A 20,255-nucleotide genomic window follows, 5' to 3' on the forward strand; every position below is an offset into this window, starting at 1 on the left:
GCGGTGCCGATGTGTCTCAGAGCCTAACCGGCCTGGCCTCCACTGACTCATCTTCTCTCCACCTGCTTACCTCCTTCCCTGTCCCTTCCCGAGTCCCTCTCCTCTTAAATATTTGCTCTTGCTTTTTGTGCCTCCGTCTCTTCTGGGAGATGTAGTGTCACATGCTCCAGAAACCCTGGAGATCATGATCTGGGTAAAGTTACACTTCCTCTTCCTATGCCTTGATTTCCCTATCTGTTAAAGGATGCAACTGTTGGATTACTCAGGAACAGCCCTGTAATTCTAAGATTCTGTACTACTTGGCTTTTCCTGTTTTGTTTTGTTTTTTTAGGGTTATCCTTATATCTGTTTATTGCTTGTGAAGAGTTTTTTTTTTTTTTTTCTGCAACTTGGATAAATTTGAAGCTGACAGAAGTTGTGAGGATAATACAATAAACATTCACATTCTTCATCTATATTCACTGGTTGTTAACCTTTTCTTTTTTTTGCCACATTTCCTTTTCTCCATATATGGGAGTTTCCTGTTGCTGCCATAATGAATTACTGCAGACTTAGTGGTTTTAAAACAATACACATTTATTATCCTACAGTTCTAGAAGTCAGAAGTTCAAAATGAATCTTAACAGGCCTAAAATCAGGATATCAGCACCGTGTTCTTTCTGGAGGCTCAAGAGGACGATCTGTCCCTTGCCTTTTCCAGTCTCTAGAGGCTACCTACATTTTCCCCCATCACTCTGACCTCTGCTTCTGTGGCTAATCTTCTGCTCTGACTGTCCTCGCTAAATATTTATCCTAAGGATGTTTGCGATGACATTGGCCAACCTAAATAGCCCAGGGTAGCTTTCTCATTTTAACATCCTTACCCGAATCACACTTGCAAATTCCTTCTCATCATGCAAGATAACATATTGATAGAGTCTAGGGACTAGGATGGAAACATCTTTGGGCAGCCATTTATTCTGTCTACCACATATAATCTTGGCAGACATCAAAGCACTTCACCCTTAAATACTTGGGTATGCATCTAAGAAACAAGAACATGGCTGTAATAGTTATATATGTGTGTGTGTGTGTGTGTGTGTGTGTGTGTGTGTGTGTGTGTGTATATGTGATAGTGATACATAAAAGAGAAAGTTGATTTAATGGCAGTTTTCAAAAAAATAGATGACATATGAAATAGGTATTTTTCTGTGGGATAGCTTTTTGCAACTTTGTATATATTTTATACTGTAATGAGCATATCTTGATTTTCTGTCTCTTCTGGAGTCAGTTTTGGTATTTAATATTTTCTTATAAAAATCATTCAGGTTTTCAGATTTATTTGCAGAGGTTGGCAAACCTTTCTTGCAATTAAAAAAAAATTTTTTTAATGTTTATTTTTGAGAGAGGACAGTGCAAGCGGGAGAGGGGCAGAGAGAGGGAGAGACACAGAATCTGAAGCAGCCTCTAGGCTCTGAGCAGTCAGCACAGCCCAACGTGGGTCTTGAACCCACAAACCACGAGATCATGACCTGAGCTGAAGTTGGACGCTTAACCGACTGAGCTACCCAGGTGCCCCTCTCGCAGTTTTTTAAACAAAATGTTTCCCCTCTGTATCTGAGATTATTTCCCCACTATTATTACTTGTGTGCTTGGATTTTCATCATTACACTAATTTAGTATTTACTGATGTCATTTTTTTCACAAGTAACAGTTTATATAATGAAATCACCCACCTTTTTTTGTCTATCTAGTTTTTATTTAACATGTTTTTAAGTTTCACCTATGATGCTGCATGTAGCTATAGTTCACTTATTTTCATTGTTGTATTGTATTCCACTATATGAATTACCACAGGTTTTTTTTATCCATTATTTTGTTGGTAGACATTTGGGTTGTTCTCAGTTTGGGGCTATTACGAACATTCTTCTGTATGTGAATTGGGGCATACACAACACACGTTGTGAAGTTCTGTCTGTGTGTGTGGTAGAATTGCTGGATTACAGGGTGTAGAGAACTTGAAATTTACTAGATAGTGATGCCAAACTATTTTTGATGTTGTTCTAGCTTGTTTCTGTGATTATGCTTCTTTTCATATCTTTTTTTTTTTTTTTTTTTTTTTTTTTTGCTTTTGACTTTTTTATTTTCTTAAGCCTTTGGAATTCATGATACTTTATTTACTCACAGTTTTCATCTGGCTGTTTCATCTGTAGCAGGTTTTTTTTAAACATTTATTTATTTTGGGGACACAGAGCATGAACAGGGGAGGGGCAGAGAGAGGCAGAGACACAGAAACCGAAGCAGGCTCCAGGCTCTGAGCTATCAGCACAGAGCCCCAAGCAGGGCCATGACCCACGGACCGGACCGGGAGATCATGACCCGAGGTGAAGTCGAATGCTCAACAGACTGAGCCACCCAGGAGCCCCTTGTCATATAACTTTAAAGAGTTTTGAATTTTGTTTTAGTTTACAGTTTAGTTACTTGTGGATCAGCTTGATCCTTTTGACGTTTATTTCTGAGTTTCATGCCCTAGATCTGAACTTAACAAAACTCAAAACCAAATCTTGTAAACATGCTTCTGCTGTTAAAGTGTGACGTTTCTGGGGTCTGCGTTGAAGCTGTGGATGTCTGAGTGTGCCCTGAAAGTCTCTTACTTAGGCTGCTTGGAACCTGATGATCTCCCATTTTTGTGATAGCTCTGGAATTCAGCTTGTAACGCCCACAACATTCAGTGACAGACTCAAGGGGACCCCCAGATTTCTGGAGCTCTCTTCTGGGCAGCTTCCTCCTTTCTGATACTCCACCCTGCTACTTCCAGCCCCTTAAGAGTCTGTTCTCCCTCCTCTGCTCAGCAGGATTCTGCCTGACATTCCTTTCCCTGTGCCTCCGGGCACAAACCTGAGACAATTGTAGGGTTTGCTGGGTTGGTTTCTCTTCTCTCAGCGATCACAGTTCAGTGCTGATTACTCAATGACTGAAAATATTTATTTTACATATTTTGTTTTTTGGTCCGGAGACATGCTTGGTATCAGGTAGTCCATCCTGGCATATGGCATTTCTTTCCGTATGCTGTTGAATTTTATTTGGTGATGTTTTATTTCAGATTCATTAAAGCCTGTTTGTAGTGAGGCTGGTTTATGGCAGTGGCTCTCCTTTGTGGGTGGTACTACTGGCCTGGGCCCATTCTTTTCCTTTGATGGGTTTAGAACGTGAGGGGGAATTTGTGTCCGTAGCAGTGACTAGGAGACACAGTGGAGGGCACAGGAATTGCAGTGCAGGGTCCGGATTTTCTTTCCTCGCCCCTTTCCTTAGGGCTTTATTTGTTCAGGTTTGGGTACAGGCTTCTAGTAGCTTCCTAAAATGAGTTCAGAAGCTTTCCATCTTTCCCTGTACCTTGGAATAATTTAAATATTAGGAACTAACCCTTCTTGAAGGTTTCGTAAAGCTCCTATTTAAAACCATATATACCTGGGGGCACCAGGGTGGCCCAGTCGGTTGGTTAAGCATCCGACTTTGGATTTCACCTCAGGTCAGGATCTCGTAGTTCGTGAGTTCAGGCCCTGTATCCTGCTCTGCGCTGACCGTGCAGAGCCTGCTTGGGATTCTCTCTCTCTCTTTCAAGATAAATAAGTAAACTTAACAAAAATTATTTAAAAAAGAAAAGAAAAGAAAAAAAAACAAATATACCTGGTATGTTTTAGGTAGACCTTTGTCTCTATTTTGTATGATCAGATTTTTCTGAGTCAGTTTGGGTAATTTGTATTTTCCTAGAAAAACCACTTATTTCATTTACATTTTCAAATCTTTTTGAGATAAAGTTTCAATAGTGTGCATGTATGATTTTTTAAAAAATCTTTAGTCATATCTCCTTTTTTATTTCTGACAGTTTTTGTTTTATTTTCTTGAATGGATTTGACAGAACTTTAATTCTTTTAATGTTAATTCCTTCCTTTTAAAAAAATGTTTACTTTGTCCCTTTTGCTAACTTCTTGATTTAATTGCCTTTTTAATATCTCTTTAGTTTTGTTTTTGGATTATGGCAATGATTTACCCTGGCTCTTGCTCTTAAAGTTACAATAAAACTACTACTAGTTTTCTCTGGGGGCTTTTTCAGAGAAGAATAACTTATAATTACTACAGAGGCTTCTCTTGTGTCTCTTTTAATTGCACATTTTAGTTCTCTAGTTTTGGCGTTTATCTGATCAAATGATACGTGAGTGCAGAGTCTAACATTCAGAGAAAGCCTGCCTTAATCACCAATTCTAATCCAGGACCTCTCTCCATAGCGATCAGTCATTGCTGTCAGTTTAATATGGACCTTTTAACCCTTTTCTGTGCTGCTGTTGATAATCTATGTCATTCTTAGAACTCTAAACAGCATAATGTATACATGTAGGTATGTATGTCTTGGTAATACAAGGTATTATACTGTATTTATTATTCTCAACCTGCCCTTCTCATTCAGTACATCCTGGAGATCCTTCCACATCAGTGCACGAAGATCTACAATACATAAGTTTTACATAACTGCATAGTGTTCCATAGTATGTGTATACCCTAGTTTAGTCAACCATCTGCCTACTAATGAAATGTCAGTATTTCCAGGAATCTTTTTTCCATTCGATAAGCAGTGCTGGTGTTAAGACATTCTTACACATTCTCTCTTGTGTTCCTCTGTGACTAAAACTTCCTAAGAAATGGAATTAAATGGGTCATAGAGATGTATGCTTTTATGGAGTTTGCCAACTTGCCCTTTAGAACAACTATGCCAGTGTACATTCCTTTTCTATATTCTTGGTCAAATTTCATTACTAATTTTGCCGTACTGACACATGAACCAAAGTAACTTGTCTTCTGTCTGGTTTCTATCTTCATAAAGTTCTTAAAAGTTCCTAATCTGCTGTTGGCATCTTTCTGTGCTATAATAAATAACCTTCTAACCTTCTATGTGTATCCTTTTTTCTTTTTTCTGTATATATATTTGCTATCACTTTAATTTTCGCAGAAAGGGGAAGTGAGCATGTCTTTAACCCTCTGTCCTGTGGTGTCCTGGGTGCTGGGCTATGGCATCAGTGCTCCTCACTTGCTCTTGCATGCCCTCCTCTACACTCCCACGGTTTGAGTTTTTGTGTCATCGTAAATCTGTATGTGTCATGGACTTAAAATGGCAAATATAAACTCCACATACTTTGTGTAGAATGGCAGTTAAACAACGTAATCTTTTCTGAGAATCACTGTTAAATCAGGGAATCTGTTAACATTAAAAAAATGTAATCATGATTTTTGAAATTTTCATTTTTAGGTATTAGAATATTTAAATGATCTGAAGCAATATTGGAAAAGAGGATACGGGTACACTATTAATAGTCGGTCCAGCTGCACCCTGTTTCAGGATATCTTCCAACACTTGGACAAAGCAATTGAACAGAAACAAAGGTAAAAACTTAATTTTTTTTAATGTGTCTTCTTAAATGCTCAACTGATCTTCTGGAAAATGTTTTATAATGGGTGATTTCAAAAAATAGTTTTGGGCCCCATAGCTGTCTCTGTCAGTAGAGCATCCGACTTCGGCTCACGTCATGATCTCACGAGTCGTGGGTTTGAGCCCCGTGCCGGGCTCTGTGATCACAGCTCAGAGCCTGGAGCCTGCTTCGGTTTCTGTGTCTCCCCCTCTCTATGTTCCGTCCCCCACCTGTGCTCTGTCTCTCTGTCTCTCAAAAATAAACATTAAAAAAATTTTTTTAATAGGTTTTGCTTGTATTTTTAAAAACTAATAACTAGACATACAAAAGAACGAGATGACATATGTGAGTTATGAGATATATACACCCTTTGTTCAACCCAAGATCTAGAACGTTACTAATAATTCGCATTTGCAGTGCTTCCCTTTTCCTGCCTCCTTGTGTTCCCTCTACTCCATGTCCCCTATAACCACTGTTCTGAATTTGCTGTATATCAGTGCTTTGCCTCTTTAAAAGTAGTTTTTATTGTAAATGTATGTGTGCAAACAATGTTTGGTTTTGCTTAGAGTCATATACCTGTTGTCTTCTGGGACTTCCCCGCCCCCCGCCCCCCAGCATTACATTTATAGTGTTCATCATATTGTTACTTATACTATAAAGTCAGAAAATAAACAATTTTATGTGGCGCCTAGGTGACTCAGTCGGTTAAGCATCTGACTTTTGATTTCTGCTCAGGTCATGATCTCATGGTTTGTGGGTTCGAGCCCCACATCAGGCTCTGCAGTGACAGCACAAAGCCTGCTTGGGATCCTCTTTCTCCCTTGCGTGTGTGTATGCGTTCTCTCTCTCTCTCTCTCTCTCTTTCTCTCTCTCAAAATAAATAAACTTAAAAAAAATAAACATTTTTACTATAGTACAAGATTCAATGATATGTGATATTCAGTAACTAAATACCACAGTTTATGCTCTCTTTTGTCAGTGGACATTGGGTAGTTTCTATTTTTTGCTGTTATGAAATAGTGTAATTAATTGTACATGGCTTGTGGTAGGAATTGCAAAATGTTTTTGAGTAAGACTCTCTCATGGAAAATCTTTTGTTAATCATACTTTTCAAGTTTTTTTTAAAAAACTTCTCATAATTTAAACCTGATAGAGTCTAAACCCCATTTTATTTGACAAATATGTTTCCATGAAAGCTTATGCATTCATAATTAGAGACAAAAATGCTATAAAGATGGAGACAGAAAGATGGAAGATTGTGTATTTGTGTTTGCAATATTAAGTTTTTCATATATACATGTAGAGAGAGAATTTGTGTGTGTGTGTGTGTGTGTGTGTGTGTGTGTGTAGCTCCAGTTCATGAAGTTTTCTTGGGTTTGATGGGAGTTAGGGAGAAAACTCAATTGAGTATTTAGTTTCTGCTACCAAATGATTTTTGTGGGGCAAAATAGTCAAGGCAGGTTCTATCTTTGAGGTAAGCATGAACTTTTTCCTACTTAGTTTTATGAGTGGTTTATAACCCATAGACTTCATAAGATAACGGATCTTTTCTATTTGTTCATTGTTTCTGTCTCATTGTTGAACGTGTTTTGGGAAACTTGAAATTGTGTCAGAAAGATTCTTGAATAACTTTTTGTAAGATTTGCTATTATAATTTGATGCCAGATTTTAAGGTTAAGTTTATCTTCATGTTTCAAAATGAATATTACATTACAGAGTGAATTAAAGATGACCCAGATAAATGAAGAGATATACTATCTTTATGGCTTGGAAGATAGATTGATCATTTGTAGACTGAATGCAATCCCTATCACAGTCCGTAGGTCTCTTTGTAGAAATTGAGGGGCTTATTCTAAAATTTATACAGAAATGCAAAGAAGCTTAAGGAGCTAAAACAATTTTGAAAGAAAAAACAATAAAAACTTAAAAATATTTCACTTCAAAACTTACTATAAATCTGTAGCCATAGACAAAAAGACCAATGGAATAGAATCAAGTCAATAAATAAACTCATAAATAAACCCTTATATGGTCAATTTGCAACAAAGATGCCAAGGTCATGCATTGGAAAAAAGGATAGTCTTCAGCAGTTGGTGCTGGAACAGTTGGATAACCATGTGTTTAAAATGACACTTAGGCCCTTACTTCACACTATACAAGAGATAAAACTGTGAAACTCCTAGAAGAAAACATGGAAGTGAATCTTTGTGATCTTGGATTAGGTCAATATTTCATAGCTAAAAAGCCCGAAAGCTCAATCTACAGCAAAATTGATAAAATGGACCTCCTCAAAATTAAAAATTTTTGTGCTTCTTGGGGTGCCTGGGTGCCTCAGTTGGTTGAGCATCCGACTTCGGCTCAGGTCATGATCTCACGGTTGACGAGTTCAAGCCCTGCGTCGGGCTGTGTGCTGATAGCTCAGAGCCTGGAGCCTGCTTTGGATTCTGTGTCTCCCTCTCTCTGCCCCTCCCCAGCTCATGTTCTGTCTCTCTCTGTCTCAAAAATAAACATTAAAAAAAATTTTTTTTAATGTTTATGCTTCTAAAAATACTATTTGCAAAATGAGAAGATAAGCTATAGACTTGGAGAAAATATTTGCAAAATATACATATATGTTTAAGGATTTGAATCCAGAATACATAGAGATGTTACCTCCCAATAAGGAGACAAACTAATTTTTAAAAAGAGCATTAGATTTGAATGGACAGTTAAGAAGATATGTGGATGGCAAATAAGTACAAGAAAAGATGCTTTTAACATCATTAGATGTTAAAACCACAGTGAAATACCACCAGTATATTCCCAAACTGGTTTTGAAATTATTTGAAAATACATATATATATATTGAAAATATATGTATTGAAATGTATTGAAAATATATGTATTGAAAATATATATATATATATATATATATAGGTCTCTTCCCCAAGTTCTTGACATAGGGCTCCTGAAACCCGTGGAATTTCCTGGGTGATAGGCGTATCTTTTGTTCTAATGAGGCAACTTTGGGTGGCACCCTGGACAGCTCCAGGATGAGCGTTGAAAGACCAAGCCTTGAGTAAGTAGAAGCTTGCAATTTTCAGCCCTGAGCCCCATTCTCTTGAGAAGGAAGGAGGATTGGAAATGGAGTTAATGATGAATCATGCTTGTGCGATGAAGATGTCATAAAAATCCAAAAAAACGTTTGTGGTTTCGGGAGCTCCTGGGTTGATGAACAAGTAGATGTGCCGAGAGAGTGAACTATTATGTAGTCCATGCCTCAAGAGGGCGTGGAAGCTCCGTGCCCCATCCCACAAACCTGGCCCTACCCATTGCTTCCATGTGGACATTCACCTGTATCCTTTATCGTATCCTTTTGTAATAAACTGGTAATGTGTTTTCCTGAGTTTTGTGAGCTGCTCTGGCAAGTTAATAAACCTACAAATCCTTTGATTTGTAGCCCAGTTGGATAGAAGCTGTGTGTAACCTGGGACTCACACTCATACTTGCAGTTGGTGCCTGGAAGGGGAGGGAGGAGCAGTCTCATGGGACCGAGTCCTGAGTGGAATCTGACACTGGCTCCAGGCACACGGTGTCAGAGTTGAGTTGAATTGTAGGATACCCGGCTGCTATCACAGAATCGCTGGGTGTGGGGAAAAAGCCCCACATGTTTGGTAGCAGAAGTGGTAGGAGTATGCAGTGTGAGAGTAGAGGAGAAACACAGGAGGGGAAGCCTGGGTGTTTTTCATACTCACTGGCTAAAATTTAAGTTAAAAAGAAAAAAGACTGTCCTAAATGTTGGCAAGATGTGTAGGAACTAGAAGCTTTACACATTGCGGGTGGGAATGTAAAATTTAATACAGCCACTTGGGAAAAGTTTGGCGGCTTCTTAAAAAGTTAAACATAAATCTACCATGATTTAGCAAATTTAGTCCAAAAGTACCCAATAGAAATGAAAATACATGTCTGCACAGACTTTTATGTGACTGTTTATTGCAGTATTTTTCATAGTAGGTAAAAACTGTAAACAATTCCTTTGTCCACCAGCTGATAAATGAGTAAATGCAGGTCTTATGTCCGTGTGATGGAATACTACTCAGCAATGAAAAGGAATGAATTACTGACAGATGCAGCAAAATGAATGGCTTCTAAGACATTATGCTAACTGAAAGAAGCCTGTTGGAAAAAGGAGGGGGAAAGAATGAAATAGTCTTTTGGTAAAAGTGGAAATAATTTTTAATGAATTTAGCAACTCAGAAAAATGGAATCTTTCCTTAGAAATTTTGACAGGATGACTCCAAAATGCTTATGACATGTAATTGCTTGAAATGTGTTTTAATTATCAGTTTGCCTCCCTGCCTTGATAAAATACACTAAAATAATTGAGGAGTCAAAACAAAAAATCAGGGCTCTTGCAGTTCCATGAGATGATATGGATTACTATAGGCAGGACAAGCCAGTATTTGTTTTAAATAGTTTTGTTTTTTAGAGCCCATTTTGGTTCACAGCAAGATTGAGCGGAAGCTAAAGAGACTTCCCAACGTTCCCTTCCTCATAGCCGTCCCTACTATCACAATCACCTGCCAGAGTTACTTTTTTTTTAATTTTTTTTTTTTTGTTTCTTCAACGTTTATTTATTTTTGGGACAGAGAGAGACAGAGCGTGAACGGGGGACGGGCAGAGAGAGAGGGAGACACAGAATCGGAAACAGGCTCCAGGCTCTGAGCCATCAGCCCAGAGCCCGACGCGGGGCTCGAACTCCCGGACCGCGAGATCGTGACCTGGCTGAAGTCGGACGCTTAACCGACTGCGCCACCCAGGCGCCCCCAGAGTTACTTTTTAAAAACAGGTTTGAGAAATAGTTTCTATATCGTGTAGTTCATCCATTTACATTGTGCAGTTCTGTGGCTTTTAGTATATTCAAGAGTTGTGCAGCCGTCACCACTGTTTAATTTTAGATCATTTTCACTACCTGAGAGAGAAACCATATGCCCATTAGCAGTCTCTCCCCATTTACCCAAACGCTCTGAGCAGCAGGCAGCCCCTAATCTACTTTCTTTCTCTATGGATTCGGGTTTTCTGGACATTTCATATAAGTGGAATCATGTAATATGTGGTTCTTTGTGACTGGCTTCTTTGACTTAGCGTAACGTTCTCAGATTCATCCGTGTTGTAGCATGTGTCAGTATTTCGTTCTTTTTATGGCTGAATAGTATTCTGTCGTATGAATATACCATATTTTGTTCATTAATTGATATCTGGGTCCTATCCACATTTTTGCTCTCGTGCGTAATGCTTCCGTGAGCATTTGCATACAGACTTTTGTGTGGTCCCGTTTTCATTTGGCTCGGGTATATGCCCAGAATGGAATTTCTAGGGAGTCATGAAGTTTGACTCTCGGGAGTTGTTAAAGAGTATTGAAACTGTAGCCATGTAGGCAATCTCTGACATGCGCTGGTTCCTGGATGTGATCTGTAGACAAAGCGTTCCAAGTTGAGGTTGCCCTGTTTACAGTGATCCAGATGACCTGCTGGGAGGTTTTCCTTGTTTTGTTTTTATCTTAAAGTGAAATTCCAGTTTTTAGCTTATTTTCTTACAATTTGTTTATCTTACCCACAGATGAAATACAGACGGAAAAATGGAACTAATTGAGGAATCATTACGTTAGGTAGTAGCCAACTCTGTACTCAGAAGCTAATGAGGCTAATTGTCGTGCATGGCTCCTGGGATCAGGTGCGGTAATACAGAGGCAGTGTGATGCTGTAGGCAGGTACTTGGATTTCGTGTGAGTCCTGATTCTGCTTTATTGATGTTGCAGATTCCTCACTTCTGAAAGGGGGCTGCGTCTGCTGACTGACAGGGTTGTTGTGATAATGAAATGAGATAATGTCTTCAAAGCACTTCGTATAATATGATGTTTCCATCAGCAAGATGAAGGAATTCTTACCCTCTTTTGGATGATTACTCCTTTATTTGTGGAGTTGTGAATTATTTGTGAATTAAAACACCTATGATACATGTCAGGCAGTGTTTCAGGACCAGCAAACAATGATGAGTAAGACAGACTCATTGCACTTGTGACTTACAATCTAGAAAAAATAGAAATGTGTATCAAATTCACGGGTTAATGGTGTAACTGTTCATGTGAGATTGTGAAACAGTATAAACAGTCAAAGGAAGGAGAGTTTGAGCTTGTATGACAGCTGATCATGTTGGCCACTGCCTCCTTTTCTATCTGAGGAAGGAGAGACAGCAGTAATTGTGAAGAAACTGGCAGGTACTTTTCAGGGACCGGTTATCTCTATACTAAAAGACTGATCAGAGTTTTAAAAAGTATTTACATAGCTGAATCAAGATTAAATTGTCTTGCCAAAATTACCTTGATTCCAAAACCAGACAAAGACCCCACTAAAAAGGAGAATTATAGACCAGTTTGTCTGATGAACATGGATGCAAAAGTCCTCAGCAAGATACTAGCCAATCGGATCCAATGATGCCTTAAAAGAATTATTCACCACGATCAAGTGGGATTTATACCTGGGATGCAGGGCTGGTTCAATATCCGCAAAACAACCAATGTGATTCATCACATCAATAAAAGAAAGGACAAGAACCACATGATCCTCTCAATAGATGCAGAGAAAGCACTTGAAAAAATACAGCATCCTTTCTTCATAAAAACCCTCAGGAAAGTAGGGATAGAAGGATCGTACCTCAATGAAAGATGCACTGCTGATATATCCTCAATGGGGAAAAACTGAGAGCCTTCCCTCTAAGGTCAGGACAGGGATGTCCACTCTAACCACTGTTAACTCAACAGACTATTGGAAGTCCTAGCCTCAGCAATCAGACAACACAAAAGAATAAAAGGTATCCAAATCAGCAAGGAGGAAGTCAAACTTTCACCCTTCACAGATGACATGATTCTCTATTTGGAAAACCCAAAAGATTCCACCAAAAAACTGCTAGAACTAATCCATGAATTCAGCAAAGTCACAGGATATAAAATCAATGCACAGAAATCAGTTGCATTTCTATACATCAATAGTGAAGCAGCAGAAAGTGAAATCAAGGAATTGATCTTGTTTACAATTGCACCAAAAACCATTAAATACCTAGGACTAACCCTAATCATAGATGTAAAAGATCTATATGTTGAAAACTATAGAAAACTTATGAAGGAATTGAAGAAGACACAAAGAAATGGAAAAACATTCCATGCTCATGGATTGGAAGAATAAATATTGTTAGAATGTCAATACTACCCAAAACAATCTACACATTCAATGCAATCCCAATCAAAATTGCACCAGCATTCTTTTTTTTTTTTTAATTTTTTTTTTCAACATTTATTTATTTTTGGGACAGAGAGAGACAGAGCATGAACGGGGAAGGGGCAGAGAGAGAGGGAGACACAGAATCGGAAACAGGCTCCAGGCTCTGAGCCATCAGCCCAGAGCCTGACGCGGGGCTCGAACTCACGGACCGCGAGATCGTGACCTGGCTGAAGTCGGACGCTTAACCGACTGCGCCACCCAGGCGCCCCGCACCAGCATTCTTAAAGCCAGACAAACAATCCTAAAATTTGTATGGAACCACAAAAGACCCCAAATAGCCAAAGTAATATTGAAAAAGAAAACCAAAGCAGGAGGCATCACAATCCCAGACTTTAGCCTCTACTACAACACTGTAATCATCAAAACAGTGTGGTACTGGCATAAAACAGACACATAGACCAATGGAATAGAATAGAGAACCCAGAATTGGACCCACAAATGTATGGCCAACTCATCTTTGACAAAGCAGGAAAGAGTATCCAATGGAAAAAAGTCTCTTTAGCAAATGGTGCTGGGAGAAATGGACAGCAACATGTAGAAGAATGAAACTAGACCACTTTTCTTACACCACAAAAATAAACTCAAAATGGATGAAAGACCTAAATGTAAGACAGGAAACCATCAAAACCCTAGAGGAGAAAGCAGGCAACAACCTCTTTGACCTCAGCCGCAGCAATTTCTTACTCAACATGCCTCCAGAGGCAAGGGAAACAAAAGCAAAAAATGAACTATTGAGACTTCATCAAAATAAAAAGCTTCAGCACAGCAAAGGAAACAATCAGCAAAACTAGAAGGCAACCGATGGAATGGGAGAAGATATTTGCAAATGACATACCAGATAAAGGGTTAGTATCCAAAATCTATAAAGAACTTATCAAACTCAGCACCCAAAAACCAAATAATCCAGTGAAGAAATGGGCAAAAAACATGAAGAGACACTTTTCTAAAGAAGACATCCAGATGGCATGCAGACCCATGAAAAATGCTCAACGTCACTCATCATCAGGGAAAAACAAATTCAAACCACAATGAGATACCACCTCACACCTGACAGAATGGCTAACGTTAACAACTCAGGCAACAAGAGATGTTGGCAAGGATGCGGAGAAAGAGGATCTCTTTTGTACTGTTTGTGCGAATACCAACTGGGGCAGCCACTCTGGAAAACAGTATGAAGGTTCCTCAAAAAATTAAAAATAGAACTACCCTATGACCCAGCAATTGCACTACTGGGTATTTATGCAAAGGGTACAGGAGTGCTGTTTCGAAGGGGCACATGCACCCCCATGTTTATAGCAGCACTATCGACAATAGCCAAAGTATGGAAAGAGCCCAAATGTCCATCGATGGATGAATGAATGAAGAAGATGTAGTGTGTGTGTGTGTGTGTGTGTGTGTGTGTGTGATGGAGTATTACTCGACAATCAAAAAGAATGAAATTCTGCTGTTTGCAGCAATGTAGAGTGTATTATGCTAAGTGAAATTAGAGAAAAACAAATATATGACTTCACTCATATATGGAATTTAAGATACAAAACAGATAAACATAAGGGAAGGGAAACAAAAATAATATAAAAACAGGGAGGAAGGCAAAACATAAGAGACTCTTAAATATAGAGAACCAGCTGAGGGTTGCTGGAGGGGTTGTGGGTGGGGGGGATGGGCTAAGTGGGCAAGGGACATTAAGGAGGAGCTGAGACATTAAGGGATGGGCTAAGTGGGCAAAGGACATTAAGGAGGAGCTTGCTGAGATGAGCGCTAGGTGTTACATGTAGGGGATGAATCACTGGAATCGAATCCTGAAATCATTGCACTATATGCTCACTAACTTGGATGTAAATTTTAAAAAAAAATTTTTAGATAAAAATTTTAAAAAACAGCTAAAAAAAATTAAATCTTCTTAAATAGAGGGAAGAAGGTATATTTAGAGACTTCTATCATATTTCTGTCCAAAACAGATTGATAGGATTTTAGGAGCAGTGGTACATTTAAGAATACTTCCAAAGAAAACCAACATATGCTCAGCAAAGAGAATAATAGCGTTTTAAAAAATTAATAGATTTTGTGTCTTAGAGCAGTTTTAAGTTCACACCAGTTTGGAGTGGGAATTCTAGAGTTCCCAACTACCTTCCCCTCCACATACACAGCCTCCCTCAACATTAATATGACACACACAGTGGTAGGATAAGACTTCAGTAGATTTTTCTGACCCATTCTATCAGAACATTAACCTTTTTTCTTTGCGACTCTTAAAATCTTTTTTGTATTTGTGTTTGGAGTCTGTGTGTATGTTTATGAGCAGTATTTTGTCATCCTGTTGTCTGAGGGAGATGTCTCTCACTTCATGGTGGAGCCCCCAGGCTACGTTTGCGTTCCGTGTACTACTGCGTAGACAGGCTGTTCCCTCTTTATGTTCATGGTCAATCAGAGATCGGCTTCTGAGTTTATGAATACTTCTTCAACGTAATTTTAGGAGCCTGGTTTTACTTCACAGAAAAACTGGAGATTACAAACAATGTTAATTGGCGAGGGTCCACATTTTGGCTGCGCATAGCTGCCCTTCAAGCTCAGGTCCTTTACTCTTATTAGGATCTTGATTTTTATTTTCCTCCTTGAACCATCACCACAGTGATGGGATTAAAGTTAAAACCAGTACATTCACTATTTAAGCAAATTTAAGCAGCTTTTGCCTTTTAAGCAGCTGTGATTAGAAAAGCAGATTGCGGAGGGGTGCCTGGGTGACTCAATTAGGCATCCTCTGTTGGCTCAGGTCATGATGTCATGGTTGGTGAGTTCGAGCCCCATATCAGGCTCTGTGCTGACAGCTCAGCGCCTGGAGCCTGTTTCAGATTCTGTGTCTCTCTCTCTCTCTGCCCTTCCCCTGTTCTCTCTCTCTCTCTCTCTCTCTCTCTCTCTCTCTCTCTCTCAAACATTAAAAAATTAAAAAAAAAAAAAGACTGGATTTACTAAAGGGATGAGACTGTATGGATTTTATTCTACTGTACCCATTCCCCATTATCTCTGTTGATATATTTTTATCTATTTAGATCGGGGTAATTCAATAAGTCACTTCTTTTTTAAAATAAGGTTTATATTCTGGACTGTAATTGCTTAGCCTCATGAGAGCTTTCATTTCATCATGGATAATCTCAGACGCTGACATTGACTGCTGTCAATATTTGTTACTATCATTAAACTTACTAACTTTGTCTACTTTTTCACTGACTCTCAAATCTTGATATTTTCAGATTTTGCCGTTGAACAAGGGTATGGCTTTTTAACGTTGTGTAGTTCCATATTTTAACATAAGATGGCAGCATTGAAATTCACGTGGCAACAAGTGATTTTATTTTTTATTTAGTTTTTATAATTTTTTAAAGTTTATTCATTTATTATTTCCGAGAGAGGGAGAGACATGGAGAGCCTGCACAAGTGGGGGAGGGGTAGACACACACACACACACACACACACACACACACACACACACACACGCGCGCGCGCACACACAGAATCCAACGCAGGCTCCAGGCTCTGAGCTGTCAGCACAGAGCCCCACGTGGGGCTTGAACTCAACAACCGTGAGATCATGACCTGAGCTGAAGTCGGACACTTAACCGACTGGCCCACCCCGGTGTCCCAACAGGTGATTTTAAATAGCTGTTTGGGTCATTTGGCCTGTGGGAATTAGGGAGGGGGGGCTTGTCTTTTAAAGTTCTTGGAAATGTGTGCAGATTCTAAGTCCTCAGGACGTGTGTGCCGGTCTTTTTGCTCCCTTTCTACAGTCAGGGTTCCATGGAGTCCAGGTGGATGTTCCAGCAAACTCTGGGAGTGCTGCCTGTCGAAAGAAACTGGCTAAATAAAGATTAAAATGTAACTAGTCTGGCTGTGCCAGTGTCCATCTGGTTTTGGGAAAAACTTTTGGACTCTCCGTAGAGCATAGGTGTGTGGTGTCTGGAACTTTATCTCGGTGTCCGCTCCTCAGTGCCTAGAACGAGCACGGGGCACATACAGTTGGTGGTCGGTACGCATCACAGGAGTGTCTGCAGTCCTCTCTTTCTCTCCCGTCCGTTGTCCCTCTTTTAGTCCGTGCTTCCGTCATGCAGGCGTCCCAGCCGCAAACTGCCTCATTCCGGACTCTGCCTCCCTCCCCTTCTACCTCTACTCACCGTGTTGCGTTCTGTATTTGTCGTTTTGTGGGGTTTTTTGGTTTTCCTTCCAGATTTAGATCTGTTCCTTCCACGTTTTTTACCCCACCGCTCCGCCCTCAGTTCAGGCCAGTATCTTTCTCTTAGATTTCAGCAGCTGCTTCTAAGTGCTTGCCTGGCCTCAGCGTCCGCCCGCCTGACTCCCGTGTATTATGCAGGCGGTAGGGGGTGTACATCTAAGTTACTGTCTCAGGGAGCTCATGTCCTAGTTTGGAGGATATTTATATAACAGCACTGAAACCGGTTTTTAAAAAAGTGCTCAAGGAGAATGAATTTGAACTTTGGAACTTGGTAAAGGCTTTATGGGACGAGTCCTTGAGGTTGGTCACTGAAGACTTCTTTCAGTAACCTCAGTGTATCCACCCTTAATACTCGTTTTAATTTCTTTGAAAAGTTTTATTGACCTATCATTGATGTAAAGTTAAGTGGTACATATTTAAAGTGTACAATTTGGCGAGTTTTTACATACGTACATGTACATGAAACCGTCGGCGAAAGCAAGATAACGGAATATCCATCCTGTGCAAAGATTTCTTTGTGACTCTTTCCACCTGCCCCTCTCCCCAGGCCAGCCGCTGATCTGTTTTCTGTCACTCTAGATTAACCTATTTTTTCTAGATTTTAGATAATGGAACCCTCTACTGTATACATTTTTTGATTTGACTTCTTCTAGCGTAACGGTTAGGAGATTCACCCACGTTGTTAGGGGTTGTTAGGCAGTCACTCCTTTTTAAAGCTGAATGGTATTCCATCATACGGACACACGCCAGTTCGCTGATCCACTCCCCCTGCGGTGGATGTTAGGTGGTTTCCCGTTCAAGGCTGTTCCACGTGAAGCTGCTGTGAACTTCGGTTGTCCTGCTGTGGACCTGTGCCTTCTTTCCTGCCGGGTGACACCTAGTCAGAGAATAGCTGAGTCCCCTGTCGGTGAATGTTTCCCCTTGAGAATCGGCCAAACTCTTCCTGTCCGCGGGTGAGAGCTGACTCACTCTACATTCTGGCTGACGCTTGGTGTGGTAGGTCTTTGTAATTTGAGCAGTTCTGATGGGCACGCAGCTCCTCATTGTAGTGTTAGTTTGCATTTCCCTAAAGGCAGTTGACGTGCACCGCCCTTCCAGGTGCTCATTTACCACCCTAGTGTAATCTGCCGAAGTGTCTTCCCATCTTTTGCCGTTTTGTAAGCGGGTTGTTTCCCATCTTTTATCGTTGTCAGAGTTCTTTGTATATATTCTGGGTACAGGTCCTTTCTCAGATTTATGCCTTCAGCAGTCCAATGAAAAACATTATGTGCCGTGGTCTTAAATTAGGAATCGAATAAACTGGGAAGTGGTGTTTTCCCCCACATTCTTTCCCCTTTTATCCTCCCGCACATTATAGTCTCTCATTTCTCGTGTTCTGACCCCCCACGCCAACACACACGCACACTCCCTTACTTCTTATTCAGACACACACACGTGCTACCCATTTCCCGTTGCCAATATTTCGGGCTTAATCATAGGCCAGCTTTGCTTTGAAGAAGCTTGGGAATGAAACCCACCAAAGTTCTTACGCCGCCTCAGGACTCTGGTGTATTCAAGGAGAAGCTGGGGATTTGGTTCTTTCAGTAGCAGGCGGGCCTCACTGGATGTAAATCAGTTCCTAGCGGACGGCCCAGAGCATTTCTGAGATTTATTTTCTGTTAGGAGACAGAGCAAAGAGCGGGGTGTTCTTGAAATAGAACCACTTAACTCCAGAGAAATTATTGATTTACTTTACAGAACCTGGTACATATCTTTAACGGCTTCTGATAAAAATAGGGCCATAAATAAATACTCTTAGGTATTTGCTCTGTCATCTTTAGAGCTAGAAAAACAAACAAAAAACCCTTTGTGCGTATGTCCACACAAACTCCACAGCTCTTTAGTCTCCACTAATTGAAGATATCCAAGTCCCTACTTTTAGTGCATGGATGTAATTTAGGATAGAAATACAATATGTTTTCCATTTAACATTAATGCTGCTTAACTTTGTCAAAGAAAACTGAGATGTGAGTAAGTCTTAAAAGGGGGTCAAACACATATACTCATGAGCAGGTGTTTAAAGGGGAATTGTATTAGCTCTCTGGAGGAAGAATATACTCTTTCTTTGGTCACCCGTATTCTCGTGGTAGTAGTTTGTTCCTTTGTTTTTTTGATTAACGAACTTAATTTTTTAGAGCAGTGTTAGGTTCACAGCAAAACCGGGCAGAAAGTACAGAGTTCCCGTAAATTCCCTCCCCCACCCCAACACACACCACACCACAGCGGGACCTTCGCTACACTTGATTACCCTACACTGACACACCTCGTGGTCACCAAAGTCCACGCTTACATTAGCGCTCACTCTTGGCGTTCTACGTTCTCTGGGGTTGGGCAGATACACACCAACATCTACCCACCGTTGTAATATCCTACACGATAGTTTTACTGCCTTCGAAACCCTCTGTGCTTTGCCTGTTCATCCCTCCCTTCCCCCAAACCCTGGCAACTACTGATCTTTATACTGTCTTCATAGTTTTGCCTTTTCCAGAATGTCACATATTTGGAATTGTACAATAGTTAGCCTTTTCAGAATAGTTTCTTTTACTTAGTCATACGCATCGAAGTTTCCTCTGTGTCTTTTGATGGCTTGATATCGCATTTCTTCTTAGAACTGAGTAGTATTTCATTATCTGGATGCACCACAGGTTAGTTACCCCTTTACCTACCCACAGGCCTTCTTGGTTGCTTCAAGTTTTGACAATTATGAATAAAACTGCTATAAACATCCACGTTCAGGTTTTTGTGTGGACATAACTCTTTAGTTCATTTGCATAAATACCAGGCAGCACAATTGCTGGATTGTATGATGAGAATATGTTTAGTTTTGTGAGAAAACCTCCAAACTGACTTGCACAGTGGCTCTATCCGTTTGCTTTCCCACCAGCAATGAATGAGAGTTTCTGTCGTCAGCCTTTGGCATTGTCAGTGTTCTGGACTTCTGCTGATAGTGGAGTGGTGTCTCATTGTTTTAATTTGCAATTCCCTAATGATGTATAATGTTGAGCACCTTTTCATATGCTTAGTTGCCATCCGTTTATCTTCTTTGCTCAGGTTTTCTGTTCAGGCCTTTGGCCCATTTTTAAATTTAGAGGGTTGGTTGTTTTTTTTATTGTTGTGTCTTACGAGTTTTTTGTATATTTTAGGTAACTCCTTTATCAGATATGTCTCTTGTAAATATTTTCTCACAGTCTCTGACTTGTCTTTTTATTCTCTTGACATTGTCTTTAGTAGAGC

The 20,255-nt window shown here is 39.9% G+C and overlaps 1 protein-coding gene across 1 annotated transcript in view; it reads left to right on the forward strand.

The window, feature by feature from the left end:
- Positions 1-20,255, forward strand: part of MINPP1 (multiple inositol-polyphosphate phosphatase 1) — a 45,242-nt gene that overhangs the window by 11,421 nt on the left and 13,566 nt on the right. Inside the window, exon 4 of the mRNA XM_025915071.2 lies at positions 5,282-5,415. Coding sequence (XP_025770856.1) covers positions 5,282-5,415 — 134 coding nt within the window. The remainder of the gene's footprint in view (positions 1-5,281; positions 5,416-20,255) is intronic.

The sequence above is a fragment of the Puma concolor genome, chromosome D2 (assembly GCF_028749965.1).
Source record: "Puma concolor isolate L17-30 chromosome D2, mPumCon1.1.hap2, whole genome shotgun sequence".
NCBI classification, from domain to species: Eukaryota; Metazoa; Chordata; class Mammalia; order Carnivora; family Felidae; genus Puma; species Puma concolor.